Source organism: Salmo salar, chromosome ssa28, assembly GCF_905237065.1.
Source record: "Salmo salar chromosome ssa28, Ssal_v3.1, whole genome shotgun sequence".
NCBI lineage: Eukaryota > Metazoa > Chordata > Actinopteri > Salmoniformes > Salmonidae > Salmo > Salmo salar.
In genome coordinates, this window is record NC_059469.1 from 10,554,871 (window position 1) to 10,573,362 (window position 18,492).

General features: G+C 43.0%; 1 protein-coding gene across 2 annotated transcripts in view; it reads right to left on the reverse strand.

The window, feature by feature from the left end:
* Positions 1-1,807: 1,807 nt before the first annotated feature.
* Positions 1,808-18,492, reverse strand: part of LOC106589453 (LLGL scribble cell polarity complex component 2) — a 31,252-nt gene continuing 14,567 nt past the window's right edge. Inside the window, exons 12-27 of one of the 2 annotated variants that reach the window (XM_045710033.1) lie at positions 13,493-13,560; positions 13,170-13,323; positions 12,808-12,912; positions 12,193-12,288; positions 11,860-12,056; positions 11,600-11,747; positions 11,305-11,452; positions 5,464-5,580; positions 5,183-5,349; positions 4,782-5,046; positions 4,508-4,658; positions 4,374-4,396; positions 4,061-4,108; positions 3,688-3,730; positions 3,545-3,603; positions 1,808-3,413 (exon numbers count right to left, since the gene is read on the reverse strand). In XM_045710033.1, coding sequence (XP_045565989.1) covers positions 3,546-3,603; positions 3,688-3,730; positions 4,061-4,108; positions 4,374-4,396; positions 4,508-4,658; positions 4,782-5,046; positions 5,183-5,349; positions 5,464-5,580; positions 11,305-11,452; positions 11,600-11,747; positions 11,860-12,056; positions 12,193-12,288; positions 12,808-12,912; positions 13,170-13,323; positions 13,493-13,560 — 1,788 coding nt within the window. In that variant the 3' untranslated portion in view covers positions 1,808-3,413; position 3,545. The remainder of the gene's footprint in view (positions 3,414-3,544; positions 3,604-3,687; positions 3,731-4,060; positions 4,109-4,373; positions 4,397-4,507; positions 4,659-4,781; positions 5,047-5,182; positions 5,350-5,463; positions 5,581-11,304; positions 11,453-11,599; positions 11,748-11,859; positions 12,057-12,192; positions 12,289-12,807; positions 12,913-13,169; positions 13,324-13,492; positions 13,561-18,492) is intronic. The other variant, XM_045710034.1, reaches the window with a different exon arrangement.

Genomic DNA, 18,492 nt, shown 5'->3' on the forward strand with positions numbered 1-18,492 from the left:
ACCTTTGGTTTTTACAAGTGACATGTCTGAAGGATGTCCTCTATCAGCTTTTATTCATCTCTGGTTTGAATAAAATGATTACCTGCAGAATAGGAACATAACTACTAAGAATATGGTAGATATGTTCAAGTTACACAGTACAGGAATGAATAACAACGTACAAGACACATTTATTTTAATAAGAAATAGCCTGAAATGACTGTTTGGATTTCATTGACATTTAAATATTTCTTATCATGGCTCTACTTTCAGTTAAACCTTCAACTTGCCTGTTAGCACCATAATTACTCTGGTGCTAACACATTAAGGTTTAGATCGATCAATGAATAAATAAATGCAAGGGCACCAGGTCAAGTAATGAGTCTGTCAACCATAGTCAGTCAGCATAAGGACAGGGTTTCAGGCGTTTTACACCTGGATGGCCACTTGACACACAAGTCTTAGGTTAGAGAGCCAGATTAGCTACTGACCCCATTAGCTACAGTATCACAACAGTACTATCATACTTGTCGTATAGTGGATAGTATATTATAATACACAACATAGGACTTGCTATAGCTAACTACCGCAATAACACAATTTAAGGTTGTGTTTATGTTAATCATTATAACATAGAAAAATAAACAAATTAGAACATCCTAAGTGGCTATAAATGTTTGATCTCAGATGGATAAAGTTCCACTGCAGAGATCTAAACAATGTTTATCTGTAGGTCAATCTAAATGGTTCTACCCTGCAGGGGTAGCGCAGTGCGGGGATGTATCAGGGTGATATAGCATACCTGGCCTCTCAGGTGATCCTCAGGCATGGCTGGGGGTCCAGAAGTGTTTCTGCTTGTCCTCAAGTGCTGGTGTCACCTACACACACACACATTGACCCACCAATAACGACAACAAACGCACACACACTGACCAACCACCACACACACACACACACAACTTAACCTCAAACAAAGACAACATACACACACAGTATTTGAATAATTTAACTGTCTTTGGCAGTCCGTTCAGATATACAGCTATTCATATGGGCAGCTGGTGAATGAGGGAGAGGAAATGTGAGAGCAGGTGTGTGGAGACACTGACAATAGGTGGTGACAGACAAGGGAGAGAGATGGAGAGAAGGAAAGAGCAGTGCCTTCTTAGAGAGATTTCATCAGTGCTCTGGAATTAAAGGGCTATGCTCTCCTTCCATTTTTCCCTCTTCTCCATTTCACCTTAAATTCATCATCTTTTCAGTTGAATAGCATAACTTATAAACAAAAACCTATGCAAGCAATTTATTTATTATAATTATGGGCAAGGTATGTATCAATGTGAAGGCACTGTATTGGCTACAATGTGTACAATAAACTGAACAGCGCATTCTGGCATAGATCATCATAGTCCCTATTGGCTAAGGTGCTTTCTGGCACATTTGAACAGACAAATTAAATGCATTTCTCCCTTTTTCCACCAACATAGATTGTTTCGAGCTGCCTGGTGTTTGAGGGCGGTCCTATAGGAGAGGTAAAGTTCCAGCAAAGCGATGGTGACCGAGGCAATAAGTGAACAACGCACTGCTCCATAATGGTGATTAAGACTCTTGGCTATGCTTGTTTGACAACTGATCCCTAATTGATCCACTTGACCTGCCAGCACCAAACTCACAAGGCTCAGGATATAACCCAAGTGCATAGCCATCAGATGTACTTTATTTTGACTGTTGAGGTGGAGTGGGGAACAGTCAGAGCGAGGCTTGAAGCAGCAATCCTGTAGTTCAATCAAGCAGTGAATGAAAAACTTCAAAGAAAGACAGACACGTGAACTCTTGTGAAAAACATGTATTCATTTTCCAGCAGGACATTATGTAGTGTGAAAGTTATCAAAAAAGTAGGGTTCTCAAACTCCATCATTCACTACAAAAATATATTCTAGAGACCACAGAAATGCTAAAATACCCAGCATTTCAAGAAACAGTACCAAAATATTTTGTTGTAAGATCCGACTATAGCAGCCAACCCCCATTAAAAACACACCTAACCGTTAACAGGCAGAGAATCATATAGTACATATATATTAAACATTTGACTACAATATCTTAAAATTACATTCCTAAATAACATTACTCATTGCTGTGTTCAAAAAAAGGGTTTACATTATAACATTTTAAAAACCAAGCCACCATAGAAAGTTGTAGCGTCATGTGCTACACAGGACAAATACCTACGTCAGGTTATAACTGGTTATTACACATGAATGCGCGGACGGTAGGAGAGGTAAGGAGGGAGGTCAGTTGGCAACAAAAGCTTGGGGAGACATTTTACGGCACAGTGGTCTTATACTGCTAGACTGGTAGTCAGATGTGTTTCTGAGTTGGCAAAAGCAGAAAAGCTGGCTAAAGCAACAATAGTTCTGGCTACCAGGCTGGTGTTCTACCACCTTGTATGGTTCAAAATTAACAGTACTGATTCCACAGATACTCCATGTTGCACTCGAACTCCAAACAATGCCTTGTCAGCATAGGCAACAAACTATATCAAACAGATTTAAAAAAACAAAAACATTCTTGGCTCCCTTGTACAGTTTAGCCCATCCATCTAGATTTTACGTCTCCAAGAATTACACGGAATCAAAACAAAAAGTTACAAAACCACAGGTAAAATTACATTACATTACAAATAAAAGAATCATAGGAATAAAAATAAAAAAACAAGTCCATCCCCCCTCCTTCCTATATCTTCCCCCTCCCCCATATGTGTCTCTCTCTAGGAGACTAAGGCAAGCGAGGATGTGCAGAGGCAGGGCTGTTACTGGACGAATCAGAGTTTCACAGGTCAGCTTGAGTTCAAGGGTGAAAGGCTGAATGCCGTGACCGGGGTCGGGATGAGGAGGGAACGTGAGGAGGGGGTGGGTGAGCGTGTAGGGTGTGTTTAATGCAAGTATGGCTTGTGTGTGTGTGAACTGTAAGTGGCTTTGGATAAGCGCGTCAGCGGAATGACCATACGATCATTACTAATGTGTGGCAGGCGTAGAGGTTCAAAGCATACCAGGGGTATTACAGTACAGTGGTTGGTCCCTAGGCACATGTGGTGGTCCCTCCATCTCTCTATAGCGGTGGCCCTCAAATGACACCCTGTTCCTCATACACTACACCAACCCCCCTCTATGGGCTCTGGTTAAAAGCAGTGCACTACTTGGGGAATAGAGTGCCATGTGTGACAAAGCCAGTGAGTCAGTCTTCGGGGTTAGGGGCCAGGGTTCAGCCTCTCATGCTAGGGGTCAGGGGTTAGAGGTCAGGGGTGAGTCTCCGGGGGCTAGGGGCCCAAGTGTTCAGTAGTGATAGTAATAGTGTTGGTGTAGATTGCGAAGCAGGAGTCAGGAGTCGCTAGGCAGACTCCACGATGTCTCAGGCACAGGGATGACTGGCTCAGTCTGAAGAACAGGGAAAGAAAGACAAAACAAGAGATGAGCAAACCAACAATGAGCAACCTGAATTCCATCACCATAGTGATATGTATCATATTCCGGCAGATTAATGCTAACGATACTGATCATAAACTCGCCTCAATTGCTCAGCACCTTCCCTCCAGCGAGAGCACTTGTCCCATTCTCCAGGAATGTCCTGTAGCAAACACACACAAATGAGTCCCTGCATAACACACTGAAAAACAGAGCTTGTAGTTGCGTTTCAGAGGTGAATACTCACGTCTGATCTACTTCTAGAGATTTCTGGATCTCTTGAAGCACAGCTGTAAGAAAACACACGTCAGACCACAGATACACAATGATGATTGACATGAGTTGCAATGAGTTGGGATGGTCATCATGAAACGTGTAATGGGATGGTTGTGGTTCGCTATGTAGCAGGCTATGTAACCGACTGCAGGTCGGGTTTACACGTCCGGATGCCAACAGGACAGTCAAAGCAGACATATCGATGTGGCTCAGTAGGTAAGAGCACGGCGCTAGCAACGTCAAGGTTGTGGGTTCAATCCCCGCAGGGATCACTCACACAAATGTTGGGAGTTGGTTAAGGTTAAGTTCTGTTAAGGTTGTCTGGTGGTTCCTGTGGTACTCACTCTCGTCATTCAGCAAAGCATGCTCCATCACACGTCTAGCAGAGCTCTCTGCAAACGAACAGCATCGCAGCACAGTCAGCACATCAGGGCACAGAAGCACACGGCATGACAACACAGTGAGTGTAGATCGTGTGTTCGCAGACCGATCAGCACAAGCAAAAAAAGGTTGACAGCCTAACAGAGCATTTCATACTGCGCGCTTGCTGAAGAACTCTGTTAGGCATAGACGCATGCATGTTTTAGTATTATTTGCATAGCTATAGGTAGAACTATATTAGCTCTTTAAAGCGGTACAAACAGCATGTGATCTTACCCACGCCATCCCTCGTGGAATTTCTGGAATGACAGACACAGCTGTTCAGTAAAACATGAAAAGGTAATTGTGCCAAAAAGCAGTACTTCCAAAGCCGATGGTGAATACAGCTATAAAAACAAGTGTGTGTGTACCTGCGCTCCACAGAGGCCCCATCCGGCGGCGCCCGTGGCAGAGTGGTGCTGGGTATCTGGGAGGACACCTCCACTAGAGACCGGGGCTCCACCACACAGCGAGCAGACAGAGAGAAACGCTCAAACTCTGACGGAGAGATCAGGTAGAAACCTGAGGGAGAAAGAGCACAAGTAATAAAAATGGATGGCATGAGAGGACTAAAGAACTGAATACATGAAATGCCAAATGCTTGTGAGATGTAAACTGTGTGTGTGCGTGTCTCTCTCGTCCTACCCTGTCCATGCTTGGTGAAGACGCAGGATGCGATGCCGCTGACGTCCTCCCTACGTATACAGGGGTACTGGACCTGCAATTTCACCCCCGGCAACGACACCACGTGGAGGTCTCCCTGATTGGTCAGGACGGTGAGGCCGCTCTCGCCGTAGTCGTCCGTGCGGGTGCTGCCGAACCAGGCCACGCCCACCCGGCGCACACGTGAGCCGTCAATGGCCGTCAGCTTCAACTTCATTTTGGCGCTCACCTTCGGCAGGGTGAACACCTGGAGAAAGAGAAATGATAGTCTTGGAGGATAAACACATTCTGTGTTTCTTTATCAACACTGGGGGGGGGGGAGAATGTCCCCTCATCAGATGAGTGTGGGTAAGATGTGTGTGCTGTAGTGTGTGTCTTCTCACCTTGAACTGTTCCTCTGATATGACCAGCAGGCTGTGTGAACCCTGCATGTCAGGTGAGCGGGCCAGGTCGTGTGCCACCTCCAGGGGCTCAGGCAGAGGGGAACCATGGCCGTCCAACACCAAGATGCCCACTACTGGAGCACGGTGCATCAACTGGATCTCCTTTGCTGGAGAGAGTGGGAGAATGGATTTGTGCTTTATTGTCTGTTGTTAAAACAGAGTTTTGGAAGTGTGGACAAAGGAGGCAAGAGAGCGATGTGTAAGAACATGCGTGTTCTCACCAGGGTGTGCTGTGACAGGGTCCTCTCCTCTGCGTTCCACAGGCGGTAGGCGGAGCTGGTAGGCGAATACTGATCCCCCATTGGTCCCTGCCCACAGAGAGGGTGTGTTGTGGGAGCCTGTATGAGGAGGGGAATGAGCAGTATGAAAGGTCATAAAATGTTTCATTGCCCATTGTCTGTGTGTGTGTTGTGACAGCTCCGAATTTAAGTCTGAACCGCCTCAGTGAGTCTCCTCCCGACGCTGCGCATCCCCTTTAACTGCCAATTAAATAGCCAGCATCAGCTGCGGAAAAACAGCGATGCGAGAGAGGAAGGTTTCAAACCCTCAGCTCTGAAGCTTGTTCATTCAGTGCTTTCAGAAAGTATTCACACCCATTCACTTTTTCAACATGTGTTACAAAGTGGGATTAAAATGGATGTAATTATAATTTTGTCAACACTCCACACAAAACATTGTCATAATGGAATAATAATTTTTTACTAATGTTGGCTTTTATGAAAAATAAAAGCTCTCTTAATTAGATAAGTATCCAACCCTGAGTCAATACATGTTAGTCTTTCTAGGTAAGTCTCTAAGAGCATTCCACACCTGGATTGTGCAACATTTGCCCATTATTCTTTTCAAAATTCTTCAAGCTCTGTCAAATTGGTTGTTGATCATTGCTAGACAATAACTTCCAGGTCTTGCCATAGATTTTCTAACAGTCAAAGCTAACTTGGCTACTCAGGAACATTCACCGTCTTCTTTGTAAGCAACTCCAGTGTAGATTTTGCCTTGTGTTTTAGGTTAATGTCCTGCAGAAAGGTGAATTCATCTCCCAGTGTCTAGTGGAAAGCAGACAACCAGGTATTCCTCTAGGATTTTGCATGTGCTTAGCAATAGGGATGAATATTTGTATAAGTTTCAATACAGGAAATACAGCGGAAATTGGAAGTGGTCACTCAGCCAGGGTTCTCCCAAAATAAGATTGGCGTTGCACCACAACGTTGGCTTGGCTGCGCCCCTTTGTAAAGATTTCACAGTAAATTAAACTGATACTTAGTAATGAATAACTTTGATAGCCTATGACATTCTTGTGAATTGCAAAACAGGCTGATCATAAATTCAGAGCGTTATGTTCATCAATGAATTCAGAGCATTTTTCATTTTAGTCATTTAGCAGACTCTCTTATCCAGAGCGAATTTGCTGAAGGATTTTTCATCTAGCCGGCTTGGGGATTTGAGCCAGCGACCTTTCGGTTACTGGCCCAATGCTCTTAACCACTAGGCTATCTGCCGCCCCATCGCGACACAGAGCGCACCCAGAGTAGGCTATAGCGTTCATACAAACTTTGTAACGGCAGTCTAACAAAAGTGAAAATGACCAAAGTTGCCTAGCTTGTTAGATAACCTCCAAGGAATGACAATATCTCCTACTTGGCTAAATCAAGTTGATGATTATACATATATCAGATCAACTCATGAATAATAGGGTGAAGAGAGGAAATTGCTTGAATATCAAGGTAACAGTTTACAAAAAAGAAATATCCATATCTACTCGTATACCGTTTGTTGATCACACATTCTCTACAGAAGCTCTCACATGGGCAGCAATACGAGACAGCGCAGAGAAGCGGGCGAAAGTTCGAGCATTATTTTGACATGCATAGGTGAGATGTGCTTTGATAATGCAACCTATGGAATACAGAATAAAGTTAGGTATTTTCATGCGAAACAGGAGTCAGGATTTTAGGTTTCAGTGGGATTGGGACTATAGGAAAATAGCCTATGCTTGTGAGTCGATAACTAACAATTGATTTAGGCTACAGTATCGTATGCTAAATGTTTCTGATCAGTGATAGATGAGAAAATGAATTAGCTACCACTACTAGTCTGCCGGAGATCAATTACCGTTAATTCCGGACTATAAGCCGCAACTTTTTTCCCAGGCTTTGAACCTCGCGGCTTAAACAATGACGCAGCTAATATGGATTTTTCCCGATTTAAATTTTTTTCTCTCCAAAAAAAACAAACACATTCTGTGACGTGCTTAGTTTTTTGGCGGCATGAAGCTTTCATTAGACCAATGAAATTGCCGAACGGGTTAAGGTCAAACAACCTTTTTATTTACTGTTTAGATTAGAAATGCATTTGATGCAGCTTTCAAGTTGAAGGCGATTGATCTGGCTGTTGGAAAAGGAAAGAGCTGCTGCACGGGAGCTTGGTCTTAATGAGTCGATGATAAGACGTTGGAAACAGCAGCGTGAGGAATTGACTCAGTGCAAAAAGAGAACTAAAGCTTACTGCTGATTTTTTATTTTTTGTTACAAGCCGTGTTTCGTTACAAGCCCCCCCCCAGTCCGGAAGTGTCTAGGCTTTCAATTTATGGCAACTTTGTGTTTAGTTAATACGCTAGGCTAAAGGCTTCCATGGGACAACCTGTTTGGATGATGTACAATTCAATTTTTTGCCTCGGCTGCACATGTTGTGTATTTTATGGAATTGCAATAGTATGACATTGGGGGAAGATGATCATTTCCTGGGTTACCAGTGTTAACCTGTTATGGCTAGGGGGCAGTATTTTCACGGACGGATAAAAAAACGTACCCGATTTAATCTGATTAGTACTCCTGCCCAGAAACTAGAATATGCATATAATTATTAGCTTTGGATAGAAAACACTCCAAAGTTCCTAAAACTGTTTGAATGGTGTCTGTGAGTATAACAGAACTCATTTGGCAGGCCAAAACCTGTGAAGATTTCATGCAGGAAGTGGCCTGTCTGACAAGGTGTCGTTCTTCTTGTCTCTGTTTATTGAAGAGTGAGGATCTTAGCTGTCCCGTGACACTTCCTACGGCTGCCATAGGCTCTCAGAAGGCGGCAAAACGCTGAATCGCAGCTTTGCAGGCTCTGGCTGAAACAAAGTAGCGCGTTTGGGTAGTGGCTGGTTACAGTACTGTGAGACTCAGGCTCGTGCCCGCGTCGACCGAAAGCTTTGTTTTCTTTCCTCTGTTTCGCTAAATGGACATTCCCGGTCAGAATATTATCGCTTTTTTTACGAGAAAAATGGCATAAAAATTGATTTTAAACAGCGATTTTTTTTGTCACGAATTGCGCCATGCGCACGACCCTTCTTTACCATTCGGATAGTGTCTGGGACGCACGAACAAAACGCCGCTATTCGGATATAACGATGGATTATTTTGGACCAAACCAACATTTGTTATTGAAGTAGCAGTCCTGGTAGTGCATTCTGACGAAGACAACAAAAGGTAATCAAACTTTTATAATAGTAAATCTGATATTGGTGAGTGCTAAACTTGCCGGGTGTCTAAATAGCTAGCCCGTGATGTCTGGGCTATGTACTTAGAATATTGCAAAATGTGCTTTCACCAAAAAGCTATTTTCAAAATCGGACATATCGAGTGCATAGAGGAGTTCTGTATCTATAATTCTTAAAATAATTGTTATGCTTTTTGTGAACGTTTATCGTGAGTAATTTAGTAACTTGTTAGCAAATTCCCCGGAAGTATGCTAGTTCTGAACGTCACATGCTAATGTAAAAAGCTGTTTTTTGATATAAATATGAACTTGATTTAACAAAACATGCATGTATTGTATAACATAATGTCCTAGGGTTGTCATCTGATGAAGATCAAAGGTTAGTGCTGCATTTAGCTGTCTTCTGGGTTTTTGTGACATTATATGCTAGCTTGAAAAATGGGTGTCTGATTACTTCTGGCTGGGTACTCTGCTGACATAATCTAATGTTTTGCTTTCGTTGTAAAGCCTTTTTGAAATCGGACAGTGTGGTTAGATTAACGAGAGTCTTGTCTTTAAAATGCTGTGAAATAGTCATATGTTTGAAAAATTGAAGTTTTTGTATTTTTGAGGAATTTGTAATTCGCGCCACGCCCATCATTGGATATTGGAGCAGGTGTTCCGCTAGCGGAACGTCTAGATGTAAGAGGTAAAGCCTTACTCAGTAATTTGTTGTATTGGTTTCGCCCCAAACATAACACTTTGTATTAAGGACAAACATGTAAATGCTTTGCCACATTTTTTGCAGTATTACTTCAGTGCCTTGTTGCAAACAGGATGAATGAGGTTAGTATTGTAGAGTAACTACAATGTTGTTGAGCCATCCTGTTTTCTTCTATCACAGCCATTCAACTCTGTTTTAAAGTCATCTTTGGCCTCATGGTAAAATCCCTGAGTCCTTCCTCTATCGTAACTGAGTTAGGAAGGACACCTGTATCTTTGTAGTGACTGGGTGTTTTGATACAACATCCAAAGGGTAATTAAAAACTTCACCATCCTCAAAGGGATATTCAATGTCTGCTTTTGATGATTTTTACTCATATACCAAATAGGTGCCCTTCGTTGCAAGGCATTGGAAACCCTCCCTGGTCTATGTGGTTGAATCTGTGTTTGAAATTCACTGCTCGAATGAGGGACCTTACAGATAGTGGTTAACATGATTTTTGAATCACTGAGTCCATGCAAGGGGTTGAATACTTGACTCAAGACATTCCAGCTTTTAATTTTTTATTAATTTGTAAACATTTCTAAAAACATAATTCCACTGACATTACGGGGTAGTGTGTGTAAATTCACACTGTAAGACAATGTGGAAAAATACAAGGGGTGTAAATACTTAAGGCACTGTACCTTTGTTTTGAACTCAAAAGTGCACTACAGCCGTGTCTGAACAAAAGCTAAAACGCCACCAACATTCCTAAACGGATTGGAATGACAGGAAAATCTCAGTTGATCTGTTGTTCTCCATTTCAGTTCTACTGTTGGATCGGATTGATTCAGACTCAACTGTCAACTTAACATACAGTATTTCATTTATTTTCATTGTGATCTACCACGTATTTGTTTGGTTACTAAGAATTGTTGGGGAATAATATATTGTGAATCCTAATAATTTGTATTGTTGTGGGGACAAGTGTTTATGGGTTTTCTGAATGGGACAGGTTTTACACACCGCTTGTTGATGAACATTGAGAGACTGAGGTCAAATAGGTTCACTTGAAATATTTTTAAGCCAGAGATACAGAACGTTTCCTGAGGAACCTAAGTCATAATTATTTTGTGACTGATAGTTTGTGATAATACAAAAACGCAAAATAACCTTTTGTTTTGGAGTTATTTCTTTCAATGTAATGGGTTTATGAAAAGTTTATATTCCACGACTGACTTTTTCATGAGTCCTTTGTATTGGTCTATACTTGACAAGAGATGAGACCGAATCACAAACAGAAAGGAGAAATCAAACATTTCTCTGCTGGCACGATCTACAAGGCGCCCCCTAACTAAAACCAGTGGTGTAAAGTAAGTAAAAATACTTTGAGGTACTACTTAAGTAGTTTTGGGGGGTCTGTGTACTTTACTAATTAAATCTGACAACTTTTACTCCACTACATTCCAAAAGAAAATACATTTTTACTCCATAGATTTTCCCTGACACCCAAAAGTACATTACATTTTGAATGCTTAGCAGGACAAGAAAACAGTCCAATTCAAGCACTTACCAGGTGAACATCCCTGGCCATCTACTACCTCTGATCTGGCGTTTGTAAATGATGTCTGAGTGTTTGAATGTCCCTGGCTATCCGTAAAATAAAAACAAGAAAATGATGCCGTCTGGTTTGCTTAATAAGGAATTTAAACTTATTTTGATACTTAGGTATATTTTAGCAATTACATTTACTTTGGATACTTAAGTAGATTTAAAACCAAATAAGTCTCAGACTTCTCAAGTAGCATTTTACTGGGTGACTTTCAGGTGAAAGTGGGTACCACTGACTAAAACTAACCTCAAGAGTCAAGTCAAAACCGTTAGTGTGACTTACTGTCTGAAAGGAAGGTGTCAGCGAAGTATAGCGTGCGCACGAGGCCGGTGAAGGAGTCGTCAGGGGATCGAGGCTCTATCTTTCTCTGGACGGGCGCCAACTCCATCTCAGCTAGCTCTGCCTCTAGACGAGCATTGGCCTGCTGCAACTAGAGACAGAAGCCTGTTTTAGATACACTGGGTTGGAGATGAATGCAGAAGCAAACCGCACAAAAAATTTTTATCTTTAGGAACTTTCTATTAAGATTTATGCAGTCAATATTGGGACCCAAGAAGACATTTTTGTAGTCGTTTACCTTAGCTGCGTTGTTGACGTGGTGTTTACGTAGCGACACTCGGCTACGCCTGATCCTTCTGAAGGACTGGCGGAGAGACTTCTTAATGCTCTTCACTCTAGACAGAGGACCTTCCATAGCCAGCTGGTCACTGGGGTTCAGAGTACACCTACAGGAGTGTGACAGGAAAGGGTTAACACACACGTCTATATACCATCTCTATTACCTTCTGTTATTTTGAAGTCATACAGGCGGAAACATGCAAACACTCACACACTTACCTGACGAGAACGTTGTTTTTCTGCTGGTAGTCGTAGAGTCCGAAGCCGTGGCTGGTCCCGAATGTTACTAGTTTCCACTCAGAGTGCAGGGTGAGGGCAGTGACCACGGCCGGAGGCTGACACTGGACCAGGGCAAAGGGCTGGAAACCTGGGGGGAACGTCACCGGCTCCTCCCTCACCTCCAGACGCGTGTGGCCCTGACACGGAGAGACGGTTACAGAAAAGTATTGATCACCCTTTTCTTTACGCTAACCGAAATCCAATTAAATCAAAATTGCACTGCAGTTTTTAAACACACTCCTAATATCATTTTCTTGTTTTGTCGTCGTTTACCTTCCAGCGGAAGCCCTCCTGTCCCTGTAGCAGGTCTGCTACGGTGGCCTCCACAGTCTGTTCTGCTGCCTCATCATTCAGCTCTAACACCAGGATCTATGGAGGGGAGAGGTGAGAGACGGACAGACCGTAACATCACATGTATTGTTTTGGACCAACAGGCAGGGTTATCGAACACTTATATGAACCACTCAGACATTCACATCTCTTAGTGTGTGTGCCAGCCAACTAAATCAGACCACCCTCTAATAATTAATGACAATATAAAGAGGGGCATAAGAGTTCCCGGTGACGATCCGGTGCTCATAAAGAATGAGATCTCACTTTAAAATTTCCACACATTCTGATTAAAGAGGTAGCTTATTTATCATACTACATTATATAATGACTAGGAGAGCTATGCAGCCATGACTGGGTCTGGAAAATGTGTCGTTCACTGAATGTGTGACCGTCCGTGACCCAAATACCCCCAGGAAAAGAACGTGCCTAAGAATGTAAAATTAAGACAAAAACAGACTGGATTTATACCAGTAATGTCCAAAAATGTCCGACACGGCAGTTAGGCTAACTGGCCACCAGAGGGAGTAGTGGTTGGTTTTCCATTGGTAAACTCACCTGTCCAGCAGTGCCAGCTACAGTCAGGTAGCCGTTGTATTTACACAGGTGGATCTTCTGAATGCCGAGACGAGGGTCGTCACTGTACGGGTCAAAACAACCCACCTGGAGGGGAGAAGAGGATGGGGACACGTTTCATACACCGTCTCAGTGTGTGAATCGGCTTTCTGTTCTGTCTCACTAGACACATTCTCCCTCACAAAACACACCTAGTCTACAGGGACTCCACTATAGCTTTGTGCTCCCTGTATGTGATTATACACACAGCCGAATGGTGGAAACTCTTTACATGTTACTTATACACACACACACACACACACACACACACACACACACACACACACACACACACACACACACACCTTTCTGAAAGGTGGCCACTCTCCCTCTGTGCCCTGGTTCAGGTTGTCATTGGGGTCTGAGTCAGTGAGGAACACCCCTGCCGTGCTCAGCTTGTACATGGGGTACAGACACACCCCCGACGCATCCCAGAAACGCACCGTACCGTCCTCGTGCCTGTGAGAGATTACATTTGTGAGGATCAACAAATCAGGGGAACAAAAACATGACTAACTCTTTGAAACACTGTTCACAATCTCCAAACAGCAACATTAAATGTAGATCATAACATGCACTGAAATGAGGTCTCTGAAAAGAAATGAACGAGCTGTGAATGTCTACCGACCCTGTGAGCAGTAAGTCTCTCTGAGGGGGGTCTGGAGCCAGGTTCTGTCCTCCTGTCATAGGCCACGGCTGGATGGAGGGAGAGAATGGAGGGGGGGTGCAACACATTTTTTTATAAATAGGATGAAAGCAAGAGAAAGAATTGAGGTCAATTCAATTTGTGCTCCATCAACTCTAGTTTCCAGATTGTATTTTCACATGCACAAGTACAGTGAAATGCCTTTCTTGCAAGCACTAGCCCAACAATGCAGTAATGAATATCAGTATTACTATAAAATAAAGTAGAAAATGTATCTATAAATAAAAAAACTGAAATAGAAAAAACACGAAGCAAGCTAGCTATATACAGGGTCAGTGCCAATACCATATTTACAATGTGCAGGGATACAGTACCAGTCAAAAGTTTCCATAATAGTGAAGACATCAAAACTATGAAATAACACATGGACTCATGTAATAACCAGCTTCATGAGGTAGTCACCTGGTATACATTTAAATTAACAGGTGTGCCTTGTTAAAAGTTAATTTTCGGATTTTTTTCCCTTCTTAACTCTACGGGATCGGTGTGCGTGTCCCCCCTTCCAATGGCACGGCTGAGCTAACGTAGGCTAATGTGATTAGCATGAAGTTGTATGTAACAAAAAAAACTCCCAGGACAGACATATCTGATATGAGCAGAAAGATTAACAAGAATTTAAGCTAACTGCAGTGTCCAATTTACAGTAGCTATTACAGTGAAAGAATACCATGCTATTGTTTGAGGAGAGTGCACAGTTTTGAACATGAAACGTTATTAATAAACAAATAGGGCACATTTGGGCAGTCTTGATACAACATTTTGAACAGATATGCAATGGTCCATTGAATCAGTCTAGGACTTCAAAAATACACTGCTGCCATTCTAGTGGCCAAAATCTAAATTGCGCCTGGCCTGAAATATAAACTCAGCAAAAAATGAAACGTCCTCACTGTTAACTGCGTTTCTCCCCAGCAAACTTAACATGTGTAAATATTTGTATGAACATAAGATTCAACAACTGACAAACAGAACAAGTTCCACAGACATGTGACAGAAATGGACTAATGTGTCCCTGAACAAAGGGGGGTCAAAATCAAAAGTAACAGTCAGTATCTGGTGTGGCCACCAGCTGCAGTAAGTACAGCAGCGCATATCCTCATGGACTGCACCAGATTTGCCAGTTCTTGCTGTGAGATGTTAGCACTCTTCCACCAAGTAACATGCAAGTTCCCGGAAATTTCTGGGGGGAATGGCCCTAGCCCTCACCCTCCGATTCCAACAGGTCCCAGACGTGCTCAATGGGATTGAGATCTGGGCTCGTCGCTGGCCATGGCAGAACACTGACATTACTGTCTTGCAGGGAAATCATGCACAGAACGAGCAGTATGGCTGGTGGCATTGTCATGCTGGAGGGTCATGTCAGGATGAGCATGCAGGAAGGGTACCACATGAGGGAGAATGTTTTCCCTGTAATGCACAGCATTGAGATTCCCTGCAATGACAACAAGCTCAGTCCGATGATGCTGTGACACACCGCCCCAGACCATGACGGACCCTCCACCTCCAAAATCGATCCCGCTCCAGAGTACAGGCCTCGGTGTAACGCGCATTCCTTCGACGATAAACGCGAATCCGACCATCACCCCTGGTGAGACAAAACCACAACTTGTCAGAGAAGAGCACTTTTTGCCAGTCCTGCCTGGTCCAGCTACGGTTGGTTTGTGCCCATAGGCGACGTTGTTGTCAGTGATGTCTGGTGAGGACATGCCTTACAACAGGCCTACAAGCCCTCAGTCCAGCCTCTCTCAGCCTATTGCGGACAGTCTGAGCACTGATGGAGGGATTGTGCGTTCCTGGTGTAACTCAGGCAGTTGTTGTTGCCATCCTGTAGCTGTCCCGCAGGTGTGATGTTCGGATGTACCGATCCTGTGCAGGCGTTAAACGTGGTCTGCCACTGCGAGGACGATCAGCTGTCTGTCCTGTCTCCCTGTAGCGCCGTCTTAGGCGTCTCACAGTACGGACATTGCAATTTATTGACCTGGCCACATCTGCAGTCCTCATGCCTCCTTGCAGCATGCCTAAGGTACGTTCACGCAGATGAGCAGGGACCCTGGGCATCTTTCTTTTTGTGTTTTTCAGAGTCAGTAGAAAGGCCTCTTCAGTGTCCTAAGTTTCCAGAACTGACCGTCTAAGCTGCTAGTGTCTTAACGACCGTTCCACAGGTGCATGTTCATTAATTGTTTATGGTTCATTGAACAAGCATGGGAAACAGTATTTAAACCCTTTACAATGAAGATCTGTGAAGTTATTTGGATTTTTATGAATTATCTTTGAAAGATAGGGTCCTGAAAAAGGGACGTTTCTTTTTTTGCTGAGTTTACATTATAGCCTCTAGTATTTCAAAGATATGGGTACCAATTCTTTTTTTTTACATTTTTAAAAATCTGGTTTTTCTTTGTATTATCTTTTACCAGATCTAATGTGTTATATTCCCCTACATTCATTTCACATTTCCACAAACTTCCTAGTGTTTCCTTTCAAAATGGTATCAAAAATACACATATCCTTGCTTCAGGTCCTGAGCATCAAGCAGTTAGATTTGGGTATGTCATTTTAGAAGAAAATTGAAAAAAAAAAAAGGGTTTGATCCTTAAGAGGTAAATGCGTTTGAGCCAATTAGTTGTGTTGTGACAAGGTAGGGGTGGTATACAGAAGATAGCCCTATTGCGTTGCCTAAAAAATAAAGTTAAATTATAATACAATTTGGTAAAAGACGAAGTCCAGATTATGGCAACAGCTCAAATAAGCAAAGACAAACAACAGTCCTTCATTACTTTAAGAGGAAGGTCAATCAATCCAGAAAATGTCAAGAACTTTCAAAGTTTCTTCAAGTGCAGTTGCAAAAGCCCATCAAGCGCTATAATGTAACTGGTTCTCATGAGGGCCGCCACAGGAAAGGAAGACCCACAGTTACCTCTGCTGCAGAGGATAAGTTCATTAAAGTTACCAGCCTCAGAAACTCAAACCCAAATAAGTGCTTCATGGTACAAGTAACAGATAAATCAACATCAATTTTTCAGAGGAGACTGCGTGAATCAGGCCATCATGGTCAAACTGCTGCAAATAAACCACTACTAAAAGGATACCATTAAGAAGAGACTTGCTTGGGACAAGAAACATGAGCAATGGACATCAGACCGGTGGAAATCTGTCTTTTGGTCTGATGAGTCCAAATGTGAGATTTTTGGTTCCAACCGCCATGTCTTTGTTCAGGTGCAGAGTAGGTGAATGGATGATCTTCACATGGGTGGTTCCCACCGTGAAGCATGGAGGTGGTGGTGTGATGATGATGCTTTGCTGGTGACACGGTCTGTGATTTATTTAGAATTCAAGGCCACAAACCAGCATTATGCAGCGATACGTCATCCCATATTGTTTGGGCTTTTTAATTTTTTTATTTTAGCTTTATTTAACTAGGCAAGTCAGTTAAGAACAAATTCTTATTTTCAATGTCAGCCTAGGAAGAGTGGGTTAACTGCCTTGTTCAGGGGCAGAACGACCGATTTGTACCTTGTCAGCTCAGTGATTCGAACATACAACCTTTCGGTTACTAGCTCAACGCTCTAACCACTAGGCTACCCTGCCGCCCTTAGTGGGACTATCATTTGTTTTTAGGCTGTGTAAGGGCTATTTGACCAAGAAGGAGAGTGATGGAATGCTGCATCAGATGACCTGGCCTCCACAATCACCAGACCTCAACCCAATTGAGATGGTTTGGACCGCAGAGTGAAGGAAAAGCAGCCAACAAGTGCTCAGCATATGTGGGAACTCCTTCAAGACCACTGGAAAAGCCTTCCAGGTGGAGCTGGTTGCGAGAATGCCAAGAGTGAGCAAAGTTGTCATCACAGCGAAGGGTGGCTTCTTTGAAGAATCCAAAATACTCTTTTGGTTCTACATGATTCGATATGTGTTATTTCATAGTGTTGATGTCATCACTATTATTCTACAATGTAGAAAACAGTAGAACCACACAGCAAAAAAACAGCAAAATGAGTAGGTGTGTCTAAACTTTTGAATGGCACTGTATGTATAGAGGTTAGGTGACTAGGCATCAGGATATACAATATAATTAACAGTAGTGGCAGCGTATGATGATTGTATGTAAGTGTGTGTAGAGTCAGTATGAATGTGTGTGCGTGTAATGTGTGTGTGTATATAGAGTCAGGGCAAAAACTCGAATAAAATAGAAGGGTCAATGCAGATCGCCAGTGCAGCCATTTTGTTAGTTATTTAGCAGTCTTATGGCTTGGGGCCTGTTGGTGTCAGACTTGTTGCTCTGGTACTGCTTGCTGTGCAGAAACAGACAGAACAGTATGGATTGAGTGGCTGGAGTCTTGAACAATTTTCCGGTCCTTCCCTTCACGCCACTTGATAGAGGTATTGGACGGCAGGGAACTTGGTCCCAGTTATGTAGTGGTCTGTCCGTACCGCCCTGTGATTGAGGGCAGTGTAGTCGTCATACCAAGCAGTGATGCAGCCAGTCAAGATGCTCTCAATGGTGCCCCTGTATAACGTTTTGAGGATTTAAGGGATGTTGCGCCTTCTTCACGACTGTGAGCAGACCATTTAAGTTCTTAGTGATTTGGACACGAGGAACTTGAAGCTCTCGACCCGCTCCACTGCAGCCCCTCGGTCTAATGACATTGAGGGAGGGGGTTGTTGTCCTGGAACTGGCGGTATTATTTGGCCCCAAAAGTTTTTGGTGGGGGGATTGTCATTGTAGGACTGTAAAAACACCAGGAAATCAGCTTCAAGTGACTTCAATTTAAGAAATCTGTTCCCAAATATTCCCATGCATAATAGAGAGACGTGATTGTATACAAATGTAAGAAAGGATTCAAATGATTATGATTTGGGGAAACATCTCGGTTTGGGCTGCTTGTGGTCAATTTGCAGTCTACAAATGATTTGTGATCGCGTTC